Consider the following 20,927-nt stretch of genomic DNA (forward strand, 5'->3'; position numbering starts at 1 on the left):
TTGGATCTCAATGATCAGTCTCTCTTTGGAGGGACCGGAGTATCTACACCTTACACTTACAAGTATACGCAGGTCTGCCATAATGCTAGCACACTGACTTCGAGTGTACCCTCAGCACATATATTCAGGATACTACCTAAGAGCCTATTCTTTCAGGATTGATCTTTTTTGTTAGGACACGACGATATCCATATCTTTGTTATCCCTCATCGACCTTTACCTGCCATGGGGCATTCGGTTCTTCCCGCCACTTTTCGAAACGGGTTCAAGCAACCAGCGACAAAGGAGCACTGGAAGATCATAGAAGATAATGTGCATCTCCATCTCCCACACCTTCTGCCTTGGAAGTTACCGCTGACTCACGAATGGAACAGGACCCCGAAGATGACCGACCTCACTATGAACTCCCCCTGCGGTGGAGTGTATCACCTCGTCTAAACACAATTCCGCTGGCTTTAACGTCTTGAGAACCTGGCCAACGCTCTACGATGGTACCGCCTCCCCACACGGTGTCCCTGAGTGGTGGAAACCATTGAATCAAGTAGACGTTCTCATTTGTGGAGGTGAGTGAGGACCCTGGCCCTCAGATTTGTACTCAGTTTTTCTACGCAAAGCGATTGTTTCTAACCAAGACATTATCTTTTCCACAGCTGGGCCCAGTGGCTTAGAAGTTGCGCTAAGTCTACTCCGTCAAGGCTTGACTTTTCGAATTATCGGTATGCACACACACCCGATGCTACAAGCAACTTGCACTTGTTGACCCTGAGATTTTATACTATAGACAAAGCGCCCACCCCTCTGATTGCAGGTCGCGCCGACGGCGTTCAGCCTCGCTTCCTCGAGACTCTCTCATCCTGGGGTTTAGCCAGCGAGGTGCAAGAAGAAGGCCCACTCATTGAACGCACGGCGATCTATTTCAACGGCCAATTGTTGCATCATGGGCGATCTCACCAGTCCGACTCACGCTATCGCGGCTTACACATTATCACTCAAGGCCAGATCGAACGCATTTACATCCGAGATCTTCTTCGACACAAGATGCTCGTAGAAAGAAATACCACGCTCAAGGAGTTCCATGTTGACCAGAGTCAGAGCTCTGACTTGTCGCCCGAGTCATATCCAATCCATGGTATAATTGAAAATGGTATCACAGGGCAGCAGGAAACGATTAGAGCAAAGTTCCTGGTGGGCAGTGATGGAGGGGCTAGTTCTATTCGAAAGCGGCTTGGTATCCCTTTTGATGGCATGAGCACTGACTTGTATTGGGGAATCATGGATTGTGTCTTTGAGACGGACTATCCACATGCTTGGATATTTGGGTAAGGGTGTGCCCCATGTCTACATAAACCACATGCCCTAACACTCCCTCTCTAGCTCTGTTGTCAGCTCTGAACATGGCGGATGTGTGATCATACCGAGAGAAAATGGTCTCATCCGGTAAGTCATAGCTCCGATGGCATACGTTGACATCTCCTCTCATGATTATGCTCAATTCTTTCCAGGCTCTACACGCAGCTCGACACCTCCCAACATGGCCCTCTCGCAGCTTCACGGCAAGCGATAGATCCCGAAGTCGCCGAATCTGGAGGTCAGATTGATGTCGAGTCAATTACTCCTGATGAGGTATTGGAACAAGCCAACAGAATATTTGCGCCTTACAAGCTGAAATTCGGAGCGCCACTGAGTTGGTTCGCCGTGTGGAAAAGTACTTGATCCCTCCCTCTCTTCCTTCTTCCTTCCCCTGATCCTTCAACAATGTGACTAAGTGTGTGGTGGTAAACAGTCAGTGAGCGTGTTGCACGCTCATTCTCCTCTGATGATCTCAGAGTTCATCTAGTTGGTGATTCAGCGTAAGTGAAACCGTCAAGCAAGACGGTTAACATGCATATTTGACATTTGCTAACGCTTGTGGGTTTCTCAAAACGAACAGTCACGTCCACAGTGTGATGGGAGCGTTTGGCCTCAACGCGTCTATTTTGGATGCTGCCAATCTTGCCTGGAAAATTGGACTTTGCGTGTCCCAAGACGCCGCAATGGAGAAGCTGCTGCCCACATATGACCGTGAACGCCGACTGCACGCCAACAGGGTCATCCAAGTGTCAGGGAAATATCTTCGATTTGTTTGTAGCTCACCATTGCCAACAGCCAACCTGTACGAAATCGGAGCGGCTCTTGGTCATGAAACGATTGAGGGACTTTTCTCGACAGAGGACAAAGAAGCCGCCACCACGAACGGCTCAGGACCTTCTGATCACAGTGGTAGCATTTATGAGGCAAACTCACGGTATGCTAGCTCTATGTCTCCCGCTGAGGCGAAGGCGTTTCTGGGAGACTTCTTCTCGCGACACGGACCATTCCTTTTGGGCGTTGACGCCGCTTATGGGTGGAATTGTATCAGCCCTCCTACAAGAGACGTTGTTCCTCAATCTCGACCTCCGATTGCGGTCAAGAATGGGGTGCGCGCACCTAATCCTCGGTTGTGTTTTGACGCAGCCCATACAGGATATCTATATGATCATCTTACGGGGACCAATCGTTTCCACCTTGTGCTCTTTGTGTCTGACCTACTGGGCCCTGTCAGAGAGAAAATATGTCGTTTCTCAAGCATGCTGGCAGCTGACGCCCCACTTAACTTCTACGCCCGGTATGGTGGGCCTCGGCGTTTCAATATTGTAGTTGTCGCGAAAGGAACTCCATTTGAAGTGGAAGAAAGATTGCAGGGTGACGACCTGTGTGCTCTTGGTGAGAACGCAACCTTCCTGTTCGATGACCGTACTCCAGATGAAGATGCTCATAGCACCTATGGAGTGAACCACCGCACAGGTGCTGTGGTGGTGATCCGCCCAGATTTGTGGGTTGGGATGAGTGGCATGCCCGATGATCTTGACTTGCTGAATGATTACTTCGCTGGCTTTTTGACCACGCGTGTCTCGGAATGATGTAGAAATGAGTACGCAATATGCAACTTCCAGTTCTTTATTGTTTTCTGTGGAGGATATATGATCAATACGGTGGTGCGTTTTGGGCACAACGAAGCACGGATTGGTTCTAAATATTTTCTTTTCTATAATCAAGGCAAAGGTCTGAAACATCGCCTTTCACGAGTTTTGTCCATCAGAATTCATAGATACAAAATCGTCGACGAAGCCGGTTCATGGGGCCACAGTGAATGGAAGTTAAGAATTTTCTAATCCGTGTCGTTACTGCCCCAGCACGAGATATGGACATCCAGATGTCTAGATTGAAATCCTTTTCTCAATATGTCAATTGAACTAAAAGTCCAAAGCACGTAACAATACACCCATCTTCAGAAGCGTATTTCAATATCCTATTCTGGGTGAAATCATTGAAATGATGGTGTTAAAGGTTGGACTAAATTTCATGTAGTCAAAATCACATAGTTTGCCCCGTTCAAGTTTACCTTCTGCAACCTCTCTCTTCTACCTGAATGGATCGTGTCTCTTGTCTCCCTTCTTCCCGAGCAGAATGCTCATCAGATAAATTTACCGCGGCCCATAATTGATGTACTGCGGCCCGCTGGAGGACTCGCAGACCTACCATTGCCGTACGCAGGCCCACAGGTATGTAAGTATTCGGAAATTCCTGTCACCCAATTCTTCCTCATAGCGAGCAACGCTTGATATTTTACTTCTCACTTCTAGTTCTGCTGTGTCATGGCTTCATCACCAACTGTTCGCGATGTTCACCAGCTTCTTCAGCTCTTGGAAGTGACCACTCAGGCAGTGCGCACTGTCATCAACGAGTGGTCAAAGATTCCCAGTGCGGGAGACAAAGTTGATGACCAGGATAAAAGGAAGACCGAGACCCAGATTCCCACTCGGGAGCTTTTTGAGGCCAAGCGCACGCTCATTTCTGCTACGGGCAAGTTTGTCGAGCTCGTTGCAACCCCCAGTGAGCGTATTCTCGAGGTTTCTTCCCAATACAATGAATCTCGGTGTCTTCACATTGCTGTTGGACTCCAAGTAGCCGATATCTTGGCCAAAGCCGGAGACATGGGTGTTCCAGTTGATCAGCTAAGTGACGCGGTGGGCATTGAGGCTCAAAAGCTGTGTCAGTCATCTCTACAAACGGTATCTTTGTTTTGAGAAGCTACTAAATTTTCTCTTTTTTTTAGCCCGAGTCATGAGATGTCTCTGTTCAATCCATATCTTCAAAGAAGTGCGAGAGGATTGTTTCGCCAATAACAGAATTTCTGCTTCTCTTATACACAATGAGGCACTTCGTGCCTATGTTATGATGTTGTGTGTGACTCTTGTTCCTCGCGCATGTATCATTTACCCTTTTGCTTACCTTTGTTAGCTCCTTCGATCTCTACAGCGCTTCGGATGCGCTGCCTCGAGCCCTGCTCGACCCCAAGTTGGGACCGTCATACTCAGTCAAGGAAACTGCATTTCAGAAGGCCGCTAACACAACTTCTGAGCGATGGATCTGGCTGGAAGAAGAGGTCAAAGTAGCGGAGCTGCAGAGTGGCTCCGACTCCGCGTATCCTGGGCCCTTCGGTCCGGAGCTGACACAGGCAGTTGGCTCAAAGTCTCCGGAAACCCTGGTAAAACGACCAGAACATGCCGTTTTTGGTCTGGCCATGGTCGGTGGCGGTCGGGTGTTTGGTGTCGCCCATTTGTTCGGTATGCGCTCTTGTAAAATTCTCCAAGGGTCAATGCCGCCACTAACACTTGTCCTTTTTTCAGATTATCCTTGGAAAAGCCTAGGTGAGGCACTCGTGGTAGATGTTGGAGGTGGTGTTGGTACGTCTTTGGTGCTCACTCTCCCACCTTCCTGTGCAGCTCACTCATGGCATGCAGGTGGCTTCTGCCTGGAACTATCACATCTTTACCCAGACCTCAAATTCATTGTCCAAGATCGGCCTCCAGCTCTAGAGCAGGCAAAGACCGAAATTTGGCCACAAAAAAACCCCCGTGCAGTGAAAGAAGGCCGAGTTACCTTCATGCCGCATGACTTCTTTGACGAGAACCCAGTCAAAGGAGCTGATGTATATTGGCTCCGCTATATTTTGTAAGAGAATATGTCTCAAACAACATCCTTCTTTCGTCTCTTTCTGACATTTGTACTCGGCAGGCATGACTGGTCCGATGAATACTGCATCCAGATTCTGAGTGGTATACGCAAGAGTATGAGTTCCAAATCGCGACTTCTCATTTGCGATCAGGTCATGAATACCACACTTGGATTTGAAGGGATATCTTCAGCCCCGGAACCATTGCCGGCGAACTATGGATATTTTGCACGGTACAGCCATCAGAGAGACATCACCATGATGAGTATCATCAACGGTATCGAGAGGACTCCGGCCCAGTTTGAACGGATCATTAATCTGGCAGGACTCTCTTTGAGTAAGATCTACGACTGCCGGAGTCAGGTTTCTCTGGTGATGTGTGAACTGCCGAAAGCTGGGAAATGATGATGTTGGATAATGCAGACCCTTTTACTACGATAGCTTGATAATTGAGCTTATCCTTGATCATTTCTCAATACGCGTTCTATGGTCTTCAGAATACACAACCGACTGCCAGGTGGCCGATGAATTCACAGTTGACTCTCATACACTATTCTATCATTATATGTCTCAAATTCAAGCACCGTTCCCCTGCGATCATAGCTCCACTGAGGTATAACGTGGCCTCAGCCCTATACCAGCTGCCACCGTGGCTAAGAGTCTGAAAAGGGTTTAGTGCGAGGGATGGAAATTTCCGATGCTCTATTCTCTGTCAAAGCTGAACGAGGATGCAGTTGTCAAGGCAATCCGCATGAGGGACTCAACGGTTTCTGGGCACGGGGATTGCACCGTAAGGGTGATCCTCTTGGGAGAGGAACCGGCCTCGTAACGAGCAAGGGGTGACGTCTGGTGCCAATCAACCAAGTTAAGATTCTGACCAACAGACCCCGGGCCAGTGTCTGGGGTCGGGAAGAATTCCGATGCCAAGAGCGCGGGGTCTTTCAGCGGATCAGGGATGTTGTTCTGGAAGACCTCAGGGCTTGTCTGGACTGTCTGTGGCGCTGGTATATCCCAGCATTGCAGTTCTCCGCCTGGAAAGCACTGCGACAAGACCTGGTCTGCATTAGTCGTAGGATCCAGCGCCATATGGTCTGCGGGAGTTGCATCACTGAGCAAGTGACTATAGGTGCTGCAGAAGTCAGAACTCCAGGTATCAATTTCATTGGCAGGCTCTTGTTCGCCTGCAGAATCACACTCGTCGATCATGGCATCATGATCACTCAGATCATCATCCCATTGTTCGTATGAAAAGTCCATAATATCTGTCTCCCGTGCTTCCATGGTGCCATTTTCTTCACTTTCTGATTGACTCGGAGCTTCTTCGTTGTCTTCAATGCCATTAATTTGCGGTTGTTTCCGTTTTCGGATAAGGATGGTGTATCTGCTCAGAATATCAGCAATCATGGCTTATCCCTTGGTTTTTCAGCAAGGTGATATGTACTGGTTCTTGATTGCATTTCTTGACCGCGTGGGGAAGTGCTTGGCCTGAATTTCTTTCCATCGTCTGCCGTATTTGTCGTGCGCCTCCTGGAGAAGCTTGTTCTGAACACAGAAATATTGGGTCAATTCTGATCTGACAGTATCTCGCTGGCCTGCATCATATCGACGAATGCTTACTTCCTTATCTGTCCACTGACTGCGGTCCAATTCAGGATCGAGGAATTGCTTCCACCGCTTGGCGCATTCTAGCTCATCGAGTGGTCAGCTACAGAACTGTGATCTATTCACATTTATAATTAAAAGAGCAACACACGGTCTGCATTTCGAGTCCTGACGGCAGTTGCAACGACCGTCCAGCTGAATTTGACAAGATTTAAAAGTCAGCTTGCAAATCTTCAACAAGCTTCGTCGACGCTTGATGAGCTCCTCACCTTTTTCCACGGGCTTGAACAGCTTCTGTGAGTAGTTTGTCCTCATCCTGCGTCCAGTGGCCTTTATTCACCCCGCCACAGACAACATTATGCCATCGCTTTCTGCAATCTTTGTTGGTGCGGCCTGGAAGCTTGGTCGCAATGCACTGCCAGTCTTTCACCCCTCCCTCCCCCACTAGAGCAATTGATCATCATTGATTAGCCAACTATGCCATCTATCAATTGGACTGCATTCCTCCAGGGCTGCCGTCAAACTTTTCTGGACATACATTGGGTAAGCACTTCTCTTCGAAGTAGATCATCCTCGGCAGAATTCCACCTGTTTGGCGGTTGCGGCATTATTGATGTGTGCGGTAAATGCCTAAGTGGCGTGGAATGGTGAATGGATTGCGAAACGGGCCGTCCCGCTCCGTTATAAATATTCTTCTTCGGACCCTGGGGGAGGGGAAAGCGCCTCACATTCTTTTTCTGGCCCCGGGGGCGTCCTGCAGAAACTACTACTCGGCAGAGGTAGACATAGGGGAAACCAATCAACAAAGGCCATAATTGGCAGGCATCGGATGTATGTGATGAACCCAGCTAGGTCCAATATATTCGAAGACCGGTCGTTGGATCCTCCGATCCTGTTCCAGGGTATAAGTACTTTGCTAGGGTCGGATCTGGGAGACGAAAATTACCACGGTAGCTGACATGCATTAGTTAGTTTAATCGATATTACTGACCTGGATAAAGTGTCTTTGTTGTAGCACGGGAAAAGGGGAAAGACTGTTGACGATCCCCAAGAACAGAAACAAATAGAAGCTTCCGCACAAGTCTCGATAAATGCGTAGACAGGGGGTGTTAGGTCCATAATTAAAAGTCTTTGTTGTGATCTAAAATCAACTACGGAGTACTCCATACAGAATATGAACCCAGAACTTGGTCCATACAAAAGTGGGGACGCTGCCTGATCTCTTACCCCGGTTCCTGACCTCGGGGGTTGCCGCCACTGGCATGTACTGTGTGGGCCGAGCTCCACAGTTGGCTGTAGGTGGACTAAAGTACGTGAAACAGGGTACTGTCAATCCCCGCATTTCAATCGGACTCGATCTAAGATTTGGGTTTACACTACTCAGCAACTGGCCTTGCGAAAATATGATCATCTACTTAAGTACACCCTTATTAAAGGTTCCAATTCTAAAATATAAGGGGTTCTCGCATTTACAGGATAGAGCCTGTCAACTAGGGCAGACGAGGATGCCTCGAAGAAATAGTATTGGAGAGAATACAGGGACTCATGGTTCTCCTAGAATAGGCTATTTAACATGAACAGTGATACAGTGAGGGGGCGTCGACACCTGCACTGTGACGATCCTCTATACTTGCTGAGCAAGAAGTCAATGCATGATTCCGGGAGACTCTGTGACAAGAGGGAGCAAGGTTGTTTCACGTACGGTTTAATTGATCATTAGATAAATGAATCTCCTTGAAATTCGGCCAAGCCTTAGTTAGCATAAGCTTAGCTAGGAAAAGCTAGAGGGTTGGCGGAAAAACTAGGACACCGACCCCTCAGGGCCAGGTTCGGACGGCTACTCGCCTATATTGTATATAACTGTCACGGAGTCTCCCGATTTCATGCGATGACTTCTTACTAGTATAGATGATCGTTGCAGTGCAGGTGTCGACACGTCAGCGCCCCCTCACTGTATCACTGTTCCCCATGTTAACGTATTCGGTAAGCGAGCAGCCACTGTAATTGAGTAGCTTCTGTAAGCGATTGGCTTCTGGAAGCGAGTGATTGTAAGCGAGTGACTGTAAGCGAGTGGCCACCCTGTCTAGAATCTAAACCCAGTACATTTAATTGCATTTATCTTAATCAAAACGCCATTGAATTAAATATATTAAAATCATTTATCTAGCTAGGCGCCTATCGATTTTATGCCCTATTTCTCCACAGCTACCACACTTTCGTGGGGCCCACGTATATTGTTGCAAAGCCGGCGAAGGGCTTATTTGTTTGGGGGGTTTATTTAATTGCTTCCACTAGCTCAGTTATTAATCGAGAAGCCGCTGAAACCAAGAGGCCTTCTTAAGTAGGTACTAGACTATAGCACAATCCGCAATATCCGCAAAGTACGAATTTAGATATTTTTTGATATCCAATATCCGTAGCCTTAATGATTTAGATATTGACCTTCTATCTATTTTATTTTTAATATCTATAGATATCTAATTAGACTTCAGCAGAACCCATTTTGGGTCGGAACCTCCGACCCGAAACCCAAACCAATTAGGTTTTAGGTTCCGCCCTCTATAACCTAACCTAACCTAAAACCTAATAAATTAAACCTAATAACCCAATAATAACCTATTTAAACCCATTTTTGTATAAAATATAGGCCTTAGCGTTTATAATAATACTAAGTTTTTTGAATAGATTACTATTTTTTATAACTATTCTAGCTTATTTAATAAATATTCCTGTATCATTATAATATTAAGTTATAAAATTTATATAATTACCCTAAGTGTAAAGCTAATAGACTTTATATTTATATTAATTACTAATAAAGATTTATATTAAATATAGTATAGTGGTTGTAAGCATAATAGTAATTGTAAGATATATTTATATACTATGGTGTGTGAGGATAAGATATATATTTTACCGGTAGTATCTAAGAAAACCTTAGATATATTATTTACGGTAAACTATATTATGACTCACAATATATCGCTATAAATCTAGGATATCATAATAAAGTCATTCTATTATTAATGACTTTCTATGATATTCTATACTGCTAGAGCTTACCTATATAAGGAATGGAGGATTCCTAGCTAGATAATTATTGAATACAACTATTCTTACCTCTCACCTATTATTATTTACTTAAGCTAAGTATAAACCTTTCTATATCTTATATAATACAATATTATATAAGATAAAGCTTATCTAATACACCTTCCCCTACAAAATATTATAACCTACTATTAGGCTATAATATTATTTCTGCTAAAGTGCTCACAATATAGGTAATAATATAGTCCTAAAGTACCTTAGTAAGCTTTATAAATAGTACCTAGGCTCTCTATTCTTCTAACTAGGCTAGTAGGTATTTCTCTAGGGATATAAGATATTAATTAAAGGTATAGGGATCTTATTCTAGATATATTTCTACCTTCTAGTAGAGTATTAGGATATCGGTAATAATATTATAGGAGTTTTGGAGTAGGGTTTTAGTCTATTCTTTAAAAGCTTTCTAGTTTATCTCTACCTTAGGGTAGTTTAATATATAGTTTCGCTATTTAGTCGTATCCTATATAGGATATATATAGGTAGTTTTCGGCTATAAGGACTTTTTAAGAATCTAAAACTTATTTTCTTAGGGTATCTCTAAAAAGTGTATTAAGGTTATTTAGCTATTCTTCTCTTTAGTAGATACTAAAGTTTTCCTTAAATCTTCTAATATAGTATTTAATTTCTCCCCTTTAGCTTTACTTACTTTCTAATAAGGATTTATAATTAGGCTAGTAGCTTTTTAGCTCCTCTTTATTCTCTATAATAAGTTATTTTTATAGCTCTACCTTCTTTATAAGGGCCTAGATAATCTCCTCTAGTTCTTTAGTAGTAGCTTTAGCTAGTTCTAGGCCGATCTATTCTAATTCTAGGCTTTATATAGCCCTAACTAGAGGATCCTATAGATATAGTAGTAGATTTAGTCTTTCTATTAGTTAAGTCTTATAGATAGTTTAAGTTTCTAGTTCCTCGATTTCTTAGACTTATAGTATTAGTCCTTAGTTATTCCTAATTTAAGAGGTTTCTTCTAGATTTCCGGTATTACTTAAGGTAATATAGCGGGAAGCTATTATATCTTAGGTAGTTAAAGAAGAAGAGTTAGAACTATAAGGGTATATAATTATTAGGTATAAGGCCTATTAACTAGGTAAGATATAAGGCTTAATAATTAGGAGAGAGGATTAAATATATTTTCTTAAGTTATAAGACTAACTCTTATAGGAGGGAACCGGATCCTAAGGATCTTAGGGTTCTTATACTTAGATATAACGTATTTGGTAAGCGAGCCGCCATTGTAAGCGAGCCGCCACCCTACTCCATTGTATAGTTTTAAAATGTATATATCTTAACTAAAACACCATTAAATTAATTTAACTAAATTGATTTATCTAGCTAAACACCTATTGATTTTATGCCCTATTTCTCTATAGCCACTACACTTTGGTGGGGCCCACGTACGTGGTTATAAACCTAGCGAAGGGCTTCCTTATAGAGGGGAGGGAGGTGCTTTAATTACTTCCACTGGCTTAGTAATTAACTAAGAAGCTTCTTAAACTAAGAGGCCTTCTTCGGTAGGTATCTACCTCCGGGATCTAGTAGGCTTTTGCTTCTACTTCTTATTAGCGGTATATAATTCCTTATTTTCTTAGGCGAGTAAGATTGTACCTTATATTGTAAGATAGAAGCCTTTTATAAGCTAGTCTAATATACGATCTAATAGGCTAGGCGGGCTTCGAGATCTTATATAAAGTAAAGCTTTAATTAATAAAGCCTACCGATATAGTTCTTTCTCTATAGTTAGTGTTTTTAGTGTAAAATTTCGGCTTAATTCACTCCCCCTACTAGAGGGAGGGGTAGGTATTTAAAGCCGAATATTAAGCTTTAAGATCACTCTCTCTAGTTCAAAAGGGACTAAACTAGCTACCCTAAAGCTATTTTTAATAGTCTCCGATTTAAATACTTTAATTTATACAGAAGGGTACGCTTCGAGGAAATTAAGTTTATTAATATAATTTATCCTAACCTATATTTTTGATTTAACTAACTAGCTATATATATATTTTAATACTATAAAATAGCCGATATTAAGAGATTATAAAAGATAAGATAAATACGCTAGTATATAAATTAGAATCACCCTATTTTCTTCACAAATTTTATCGAACCTTAGGGTTAAATAACTTCTATAATTATTAAGTATTAAAAGCCGGTATACCCCCTTTATATATAAAGTACTAGGAATAAAGAGCTTTTTTACCTAGCGAAGTCTAATTTTATCGGAGGTCTAGCTATTAGGACTAACTTCGAAACACTAATTATTCGGAAGGCTATCGAACTAAGATTTAATAAAGACTTTACCTTTAAAAATTATATATAGGGGAAGAGCCTACCCCGAAGTATTTATATATTTAATAATAGTCACCTATTCATAATTTCTAGGTTATAAAATAAAGCGCTAACTATAGTATTCACTCTATATAATAACCTTCGCGGTTATAGTTAATCCTATTATAAAACTAGTCTTATCGAAGTTATAAATATTATTAGGGTCGATTCTAAATTAATAGATTATCTTTTAAACTAAATTAAACCACTCCCTAATAATTTTTAGGTCTTTATATTTCGTATATTCGTAATTATATCGTTTCGAGAATTAAGAGGAGAGGAGAGGATATCGTTTTATAAAGTTATAAACCTATTTTTCGCTAACTAAAAGAACTAGGGTAGTTCTACACTTTTAGAGAAGAAGATCCACTATTTCTCGTACTATAGAGGGCTAGGGGGCTACTCTATAAGAATCTATAGAGAGAATCTATTGTTAAAGAGACTCCTCTTCAATTTTAGTTAATTTATATAAATTTACGCGTATAGTACTTTGTTCGGTATAGCTATTAAGACGATCGTGTAGGGTAGAGCAGGGTATATTAAAAGTATAGGTAGCGGCTGAAATAGTGCGAATTTCTTGCTTTTTAATAGCCCAGATAGCTAATAAAAGCCTACCCTCTTACTCTGTTGAATTTAAAGAGGATTAAGAGCGAATTAGTGGTATAGTGGGTGGTTAAACTAACTAAGTGCTAATTCATAGACACGTTTCTAAGTAGGGTGGTGGCTCGCTTACAATAGCGGCTCGCTTACCGAATACGTTAACGTATTTGGTAAGTGAGCGGCCACTGTAACCGAGCGGCCACCTCTCTAAACCCTATTAAATTCAATTGTATTTATCTCAACTAAATCCCTATTAAATTAAATATAGTAAAATCATCTATCTACTGAGGCACCTATTGATTTTATGACCTATTTATCCGCACCTACTACACCTTAGTAGGGCCCGTATATATAGTTATAAAGCCGGCGAAGCGCTTCTTCGCGGTGGGGGTATAGGTGCTTCCACTACTTCCACTATCTCACTAATCAATTAAGAAGCTTCTTAAACTAAGAGACCTCCTTTAGTAGGTATCTACCTTTAGGATCGAGTACGTTTTTGTTTCTACTTCTTATTAGTAGCGCGTAATTCCTTATTTTCTATAGTGAGTAAGATAGCACTTTATATTATAAGATAGAAGCCTTTTATAAGCTAGTTTAATATACGATCTAATAGACTTAGTAGACTTTAAGATCTTATATAAAGTAAAGCTTTAATTAACAAAGCCTATTAATATAGATCTTTCTCTATAAAAGGGGTTTTTAGTATAAAATTCCGGCTTAAATTACTACCCCGGCTAGGGGGGGTTAGGGTTCAAAGCTAAATATTAAGCTTTAAAATCCCTCTCTCTAGTTTAAAAGGGACTAAGCTAGCTACCCCGAAGCTATTTTTAATAGTCTCTAATTTAAATACTTTAATTTATATAAGGGGGTATACTTTAAGGAAGTTAAGTTTATCGATATAATTTATCCTAACCTATATTTTCGATTTAACTAGCTAACTATATATACGTTTAAGAACTATAAAATAGCTAATATTAAGAGGCTATAAAAGGTAAGATAAATATAGAGATATATAGATTAGTATAATCTAATTCTTCTTATAAAGTTTATCGAACTTTAGGGTTAAATAGCTTCTATAACTATTAAGTATAAGAAGCCTATATCTCCCCTTTATATATAATAAAGTTATTAGAATAAAGAGCTTTTTAAGCTAGCGAAGTCTAATTTTATTAGAAGTCTAACTATTAGGACTAACTTTAAAACACTAATTATCCGGAAGACTATTAAACTAGGATTTAATAAAGACTTTACCTTTAAAAATTATATATAGAGGGAGTACCTAACCTAAAGTATTTATATACTTGATAATAGTTACCTATTTACAATTTCTAGGTTATAAAAGTGATCGCTAACTATAGTATTTACTCCTTATAATAACCTTTATAGTTACTATTAAGCCTATTATAAAACTAGTCTTATTAAAGTTATAGATATTATTAGGGTTAATCCTAAATTTAAGGATTATCTTCTAAACTAGATTAAACCACTTAGTAATAATCTTAGGGTCTTTATATTTCGTACACTTATAATTATACCGCTTCGAGAATCGGGAGGAGAGAAAAGGATACTATTTCATAAAGTTATATACCTATTTTTCGCCGACTAAAATAACTAGGGTAGTTCTACGCTTTTCGAGGAGAAGATTCGCTATTTCTCGTACTATAGAGGGCCGGGGGCTAATCTATAGGAATCTATAGAGAGTATCTATTTTTAAAGAGATTCCTCTTCTATTTTAGAGAGTTTATATAAATTGGCGCGAGAAATTACGCGTTCTTATATACCACTTAGGCGGCGGCGAAGAGTCGAACGTGGGATATTAAAGGTACGTATAGTAAGAGAAATAGAACTAATATCTCTATTTTTAAAAGCCTGGATGGCTAATAAGACCCTACTTTCTTACTCGATTGAATTTTGAGAGCTTTAAGAGCGAATTGGTGGTATAGTGGGTGGTTGAATTGACTAAGTGCTAATTCATGGACGCGATTTTGGAGGGGGTGGCCGCTCGGTTACAGTGGCCGCTCGCTTACCGAATACGTTAGTACCCTATATTTACCTAAGCTGAGTACCGAGCCAATTACGACTCAACCCCGCTTTGACCCCGGGACGTGAATGACGTGCTTAGGTAGATGACCAAGTATCAGAATTGAAAGGACCTTTATCCTTTACACGTTAGGTCGAAGTAATAGACCTAAACCCTATTTTGGGTTAGGTTGGGTTGGATTGGGTCCGGGTTAGAGTAGGTTGTGCCAAAGTCTACGAAAAATTGTATGACATCATATATATTTCGCCTGGCCCAGGTAGCGGCAACTACTCCCCCCCCCCGGCCCGACAACAAAGCATTACTAGGTATCGCTCGGTATTAAAAAAGAATTGCAATGTAATGTCGAAGGGAAGCGATATTTTATCAACTAGTTGGAAAATGAAAGTAAAGAATGAAAAGCAGTAGAAGGCATGTGATAGGAAGTGCCTTATTCGAACGAAGCCGAGCGGAGCAGGCCATTGTCATAACTGTTCATTTTGTAGCTTGCTTTGGAGCTTCCCAGAATTGGGGAAAGATGAGCTCCGGGTGTCCCAGCTTCCAGATTCTGCCAAAGTCCGGAGATATATTTTCCACGTGGGCTATCTGAAGTCCATGAAAATGTGCGGGTTGGATCTGATGGATCCTTTGTAACGCACAAGGAAAGATAAGTGGTTCGAGAAGCTGTGTGGAATGATTCCGAGCTGGCTAGCTTCTTCAGTGGGGTCACGATATCTAGATTCTGCAGATAATGCCTCTGACTCCCAATAAGTATCGAACGCTTTTTTCCTGCAATAGAATGCAAAGTGCTGATAGCATTAGCCGATGCGATGATGCAGGATAAATCCCTCATAATAAGAGACTCATCTGGTAGGGCATGCAATCGGAATGATATATAAGTATACATCAGTTCATCGTGGTTGAGCATTGGGTGCGACCTAGTACCAGGGTTTTCGGTCCAGAACTCTTCCAAACTAGACACGAAGTTCCCTGTGACCTGAATAGGACACAGCTGATTGAATAGGCTTAGTAGTTTTGCTGCATTTTGAGCGATATTCTCAGATTGTGGGCCAGAAATCGATAAAAATGCAGCAAGTTCTTCTATTGACTCGGGCAATGTAAGGTGATGAAACGAGAAAGAGATCTCATTCACGTTGCGAGTGACAGAATTTTGTCCGCGAGGTGGAGGAATTAGGGGCATGTCCCAATCAATTGTTAACCCTCCTGGCATAGGAAATAGTGTTGGGGATGCCGCAGAGGAGTAGGTAGTCACTGTTTCGGTATGGTGCTCCGGGTCATCAAAAATATCAATAGTGCCCTGTTCACCAAGTAACTCCCCCACTTGAGATTTTGCATCAGACCAGTCTTCACTGTCGGTATCACCCCCATCTGGAACAGCACTTATGGCAGCAGACAACCAACCTATAACTCCGTTCAAGTAAATGTCCGCAGCCCAGTCACAGATCATGTCGACTATCAGGAATAACTGCAATGCACAATCGGCCCGGCGAATATCGCCATTCCAGAGTTGGATGATTCGCTATCAGCGTGTTAGAAGTTTCTTAATGATATTGGCCAAGGTACATACTATTCCTTCACCGGAAGTGGGAATACAGCCATGGATTTTCCAGTCCTCGCCCTTAAAGGCCAAAAACCATACTATTGGATAATGGCTCCTTTCTTCCGTTCTTCTTGCTATCGATTTCTGAAGATTCACCAGCTTTCTGATCGGAAAAGCTGTTTGTTTCTCAATCGCAGAGAAATCGGGGCAATACTCCCCTGACTTAGCCTCAAGGATAAGGAAAGGGAACAAAACATGATCACCTGTATCCAGTGGGGTACAGGAGATTCCAGCAGGAATATCCATAGCACGGCTCAGTGGGGAGTTCTCTCTTTTCAAAAGTCCGATAACATAGTCCGGGTTTCTTCTTCCATCTTCTGGAATCATTGGGTCTGATATGCTTGGCTCATGTATCCCTGCGAATATCCTGCGGCCATCTGAGTAAGGGGACTAATAAATATTGATGGTGAGCATGCCGTCCCGTCAGCAAAACCAAAAATGCAGCAAATTACCCACCTGTGTTTCAAGGCGAAATTCTTCATCGTTGCAGGAGCATATCAGCCTACTAGATCGTTGTTGAGAAAGCTGAGATGAAGCCCTTTCGCAGATAGGCTCAGCTTGGAACTCGGCTTTCCACTGACGTCTTGAACATCGGGCACTAAGTTTATAGCCTATTAGTGCGATTTTGGCAAAGATTAACTTTTAAGCACGCACCAAAAGAGGTCTTCCGTGAAGCGTTTCAAAACCAGTCTTTCTGTCGCGCTCCGCCAGTCTCGCTCATTTGCACAGGTTTTCCGACATTGATCAGCCTCGTTTATTAGTTCGTTCGTAGCTCGGATCGTTTTGATCATTTGGGATCGCTTTCGTGTCTCTACACACAATTTCATTTCGCAATAGTATTCTTCGTAGTTGACTCGTTCAATATGGCGGATAATTGTAAAAAGAGAAACATATTGGTCGGGCCATTTGGAACCATTCTGTGGACCTTCGAAGCAGATATTGTGTTTTGCTATTAGGTCCCGAGCTTGTCTTTTGGTCTGCCTTTTCCTTTGTTCGGTTCTGTTTCCCATGATCATATGCTGGATGTGGATTCCTTGCTGAGCTGAAATGTTGAAGGAAAGTTGCAGGGTATACTCCTAGAGGAACTGGCATTTTTTGTGGCATATGAGATTGACTAATTCTTGGGCTAAGTGAGGCAAGGGAGGGTTCAAGACACGTGTCAATTCTTCCGCCATGCTGCAGGGTACTTTGGTAATCTTCCTTGCGTTTCCAAATACTTTCTTTACCTTTGGGCTTAACGTATTCCACATACGAGCTGCGCACACAAGTGAGCTGCGCAGTCCCAAACACATAGTAAATGCGATATATTCTACATTGGTATTTCAACAACCATGTCATTATTTTAGCTCCTTATTTGTCGATAGCTATCGATAAAACTTATCAGCACTATATCTCTCTTTTGAAGATATTGGATAGATATATTATTATCATTTCAAAAATTACCGAAAATTACGTTACTAAAAACTAGAAATATATATATCTCAATTATAAAGTTAGAAACTTCCTTCAAATCCCGTAAAGAGACCAGATACCACCTAAAAGGTAGGAGGCTATAAGGGGAAATCTTTATAGACCATAGTGGTTAAAATATCAACTTGTAATTTATCGCATTTACTATGTGTTTGGGACTGCGCAGGTCGCTTGTGTGCGTAGCTCGCATGTGGAATACGTTACATTGACTGACGGATTCGGTAAGCGAGCTGCGCACCCCACCCAAAACGTGCCTAGGAATTAGATCTTAGTTAATTCAACCACCCACCATGCCACCAATTCTTACTTAATCTTCTCAAAAATAATAGAGGGGGGGATAGGATCTTATTAGCTATCCAGGCTATTAAGAAACAAGAAGTTAGCGCTATTCGTGACGTAGCGCGCCGTTTTAACGTATCCGAATCAACCCCTCGGACTTCGTGGAATTGAACTCCGCGAACTCTCGCGCTAACTACTCTAAATTGACAGAATTTGAAGAGGAATCTCTTCAAAAATAGATACTCTCTATAGATCTGCGTAGAGTAGCCCCTCGGCCCTCTGTAGTACGAGAAATAGCGGATCTTCTCCTTTATTAAAAGTGTGGAACTATCCCGGTTCTTTTATCGGCGAAAAATAGGTATATAACTTTATGAAACAGTGTCCTCTCCTCTCTTCCCGAATCTTGAAATAGTGTAATTATGAGTGTGCGAAATATAAAGACCCTAAGATTATTACTAAGTGGGTTAATTAGAAGAGTATATAATTATCAGGTATAAGGCCTATCAACCGGGTAAGATACGAGGCTTATTGATTATAGGAGAGGGATCAAAATATATTTGTCTTAAGTGATAAGACTAACTCTTACTAAAGGACGTAGGATCCTAAGGATCTCTAGGTTCTTATACTCTTATACCCTATTGTTACGCACTAGTGTTACGGACCTATCAGGCACCCAACGACCCAAACTACCCTACCAGCATCAATGGGCCATCGAGAGCCAATAGACTAGGATCACGTGCAAAGAACACCCCAACAAACCAGAAACTGTGTCACGTGATTATATAGGTAGTAGACCGGTCGACGGTAGAACGGTAGATCCCGCTAAGACAAATCTACTAAGCTACTATCTACCTAACTACTCTAGGAAGATAGGAGGATATATAAGGGCACTTATTTATATACCTAGTTTAGTTCTTTATCTTTAATTATATATTATTACTTATATCTACCTTTAAGACTACCGACTCTTAACTTAGTTATAACTTAATAACACTACGAGCTAGACTAATACCCTAGTATAGATCTACTCGGTGCTCTACCTAGTATCGATTCCTCGATATAACTTCTAGGGACTTAGGCTAAAGTAAGGCCTAAAGGATAAGGTAATAGCTTAGTAATAATAGATATATTATTAATATTAGAGAACCTAAGGTATATTAAGGTAACTATACCCTAAACTATCTAACCTAACTATAACTAGTTAGCTAGTGCGTAATATATTAAAGACTATCTTAAACTTAGTCTTAAGTCTAACTAACCGATAATATATCTTAAGCTAAGGAGAAAGTAACCTAGATCCCGGCCTAATAGCGAGAGGAAGAAGGCCTAGACTCTAATAATAAAAGAGATAAGACTTATAAGCACTTTTAGTAAAAATAATATTATAGCCTAATAGTAGGTTATAATATTTTATAGGGGAAGGTATATTAGGTAAGCTTTATCTTATATAAGGGTCTTTGTCCCTGTACCCCAAGAATCTCCTATTGTACCCCGATTAGTCACCATAAAATTACATAATACCTACCCCATCGGAATAAATAGGATAAAAATCACATGACTAGTAACCTTATATATCAGATCTCCTATAGCAACCACTATATACGATATAAATACCACCTCCCCCCCTAATTCTCTCTCTTTCTCTCTCTCTCTCTCTCTCTACCCCAGTTTCTATATAAATCATCTGATTTCTATTGATCTAATCCAATCAACCGCTGCAAAAATAGCTATAATCAACCCTACCTCTATCGACCCCACTATAGGTAAGTATACCACCTCCACCTTACCTATATTTTATACTAATTCAATGGCTTTACTAACGCTTCTCCCCCCAAAGCGGTATATAATACTCGCGATAAATTGCTCGAAATGGTATAGAAGCATACCCTATCATAGGGCTATTGCACTACTATCAAGCGGAGTAATCCAGGCAGATCTGTGACTATACAATATATCGAATCAGGCGAGCTAAGATGGGATCAAAAGCCTATAATTAGTCAAAAACCTCGGATAACTAGCTTAAAAAGGAAAGGCTATCCTTTTTAGCTATATATAAGTATTAAAAATAGTAAATGGCACCTCCAAATCCGGAATTCAGATTATAACCACCCTACTAATAATCCAATAGTTTACCCTTAGGCCCGAAAGCTTTAATCTTATTAGGTTGATAAGATTAAAGAGCTATCTAATATAGCTATTCCGCCTAAGAAAATCATATAAATAGTCCAAAATACGTCCTTATAGCCAATTAAACCCTAGGATATCTACAATTAGATATATATATATCGATATCAAAAATAAGGCTTTTAGTCTAAAATTGAGTTTTTGATATCTTAATTAGAGATAAAACAATATAAGTATAAAACTAAGGTTTTATCTAATAATAAAATTGAATTTTTAGCTATATCCTACCCCGCTATAATATCACTAGCTAATCGATATCAATTACCCTTTTTAGAAGTGGTTAGTATTACTCCTACTAATCAGAGCTTCTTATTTACTATTTATTTTATATAAAATAAGTAAATAGATAGCTATATTTAGGTACTTTAAACCTAATTTTATAAATAGCTAAGTTTACCCTATAATATAGTACTAATTACTGACCGTGATTTAGTATTAATCGGAGTAATTAAGACTATTTTATCTAATTATAGCTATTTACTCTATATTTAGTATATTAATAAAGTAGTATTAGTAAAAGCTAAGACTATTATAGTAGGTAATAGTCAAAATTTAGATAAAAATATTGAATTTTAGGCTTTTATAATATAATAGAAGGATTTATACTAGTTAAATACTAAAGATAAGTATAATTTAAGGTTATCTAACCTTATATCTATAATTAAACCCTACCCTAAGCTAATTAA

The 20,927-nt window shown here is 40.8% G+C and overlaps 5 protein-coding genes across 5 annotated transcripts; 2 read left to right on the forward strand and 3 right to left on the reverse strand.

The window, feature by feature from the left end:
* Positions 1-365: 365 nt before the first annotated feature.
* On the forward strand, positions 366-2,939 carry N7500_003241 (uncharacterized protein; the record flags this gene model as incomplete). The annotated part of the gene is made up of 8 exons (XM_056674387.1): positions 366-415; positions 469-563; positions 651-716; positions 782-1,319; positions 1,375-1,437; positions 1,503-1,705; positions 1,784-1,850; positions 1,943-2,939. 8 exons carry the CDS (start codon positions 366-368, stop codon positions 2,937-2,939), a joined length of 2,079 nt encoding a protein of 692 aa, XP_056534912.1.
* Positions 2,940-3,674: 735 nt separating this feature from the next.
* Positions 3,675-5,440, forward strand: tpcA (O-methyltransferase tpcA; the record flags this gene model as incomplete). The annotated part of the gene is made up of 6 exons (XM_056674388.1): positions 3,675-4,071; positions 4,136-4,262; positions 4,321-4,646; positions 4,710-4,766; positions 4,824-5,034; positions 5,098-5,440. 6 exons carry the CDS (start codon positions 3,675-3,677, stop codon positions 5,438-5,440), a joined length of 1,461 nt encoding a protein of 486 aa, XP_056534913.1.
* Positions 5,441-5,737: 297 nt separating this feature from the next.
* Positions 5,738-7,245, reverse strand: N7500_003243 (Myb transcription factor; the record flags this gene model as incomplete). The annotated part of the gene is made up of 6 exons (XM_056674389.1): positions 5,738-6,416; positions 6,477-6,577; positions 6,653-6,720; positions 6,789-6,832; positions 6,907-7,081; positions 7,176-7,245. 6 exons carry the CDS (start codon positions 7,243-7,245, stop codon positions 5,738-5,740), a joined length of 1,137 nt encoding a protein of 378 aa, XP_056534914.1.
* A 5,169-nt stretch (positions 7,246-12,414) lies between these two features.
* Positions 12,415-14,557, reverse strand: N7500_003244 (uncharacterized protein; the record flags this gene model as incomplete). The annotated part of the gene is given in 9 exon segments (XM_056674390.1): positions 12,415-12,474; positions 12,549-12,686; positions 13,003-13,084; positions 13,866-13,921; positions 13,994-14,022; positions 14,036-14,118; positions 14,158-14,237; positions 14,283-14,329; positions 14,452-14,557. Coding segments are annotated over 9 exon segments (681 nt in total), but the record flags the coding sequence as incomplete, so codon positions are not given.
* Positions 14,558-15,138: 581 nt separating this feature from the next.
* Positions 15,139-16,635, reverse strand: N7500_003245 (uncharacterized protein; the record flags this gene model as incomplete). Its single annotated transcript, XM_056674391.1, has 2 exons — positions 15,139-16,227; positions 16,276-16,635. The coding sequence occupies 2 exons, from the start codon at positions 16,633-16,635 to the stop codon at positions 15,139-15,141; spliced, it is 1,449 nt and encodes a 482-aa protein (XP_056534916.1).
* Between the last annotated feature and the right edge of the window lie 4,292 nt (positions 16,636-20,927).

Source organism: Penicillium coprophilum (assembly GCF_028826855.1).
Source record: "Penicillium coprophilum strain IBT 35676 chromosome Unknown utg000002l_segment0_segment1, whole genome shotgun sequence".
NCBI classification, from domain to species: domain Eukaryota; kingdom Fungi; phylum Ascomycota; class Eurotiomycetes; order Eurotiales; family Aspergillaceae; genus Penicillium; species Penicillium coprophilum.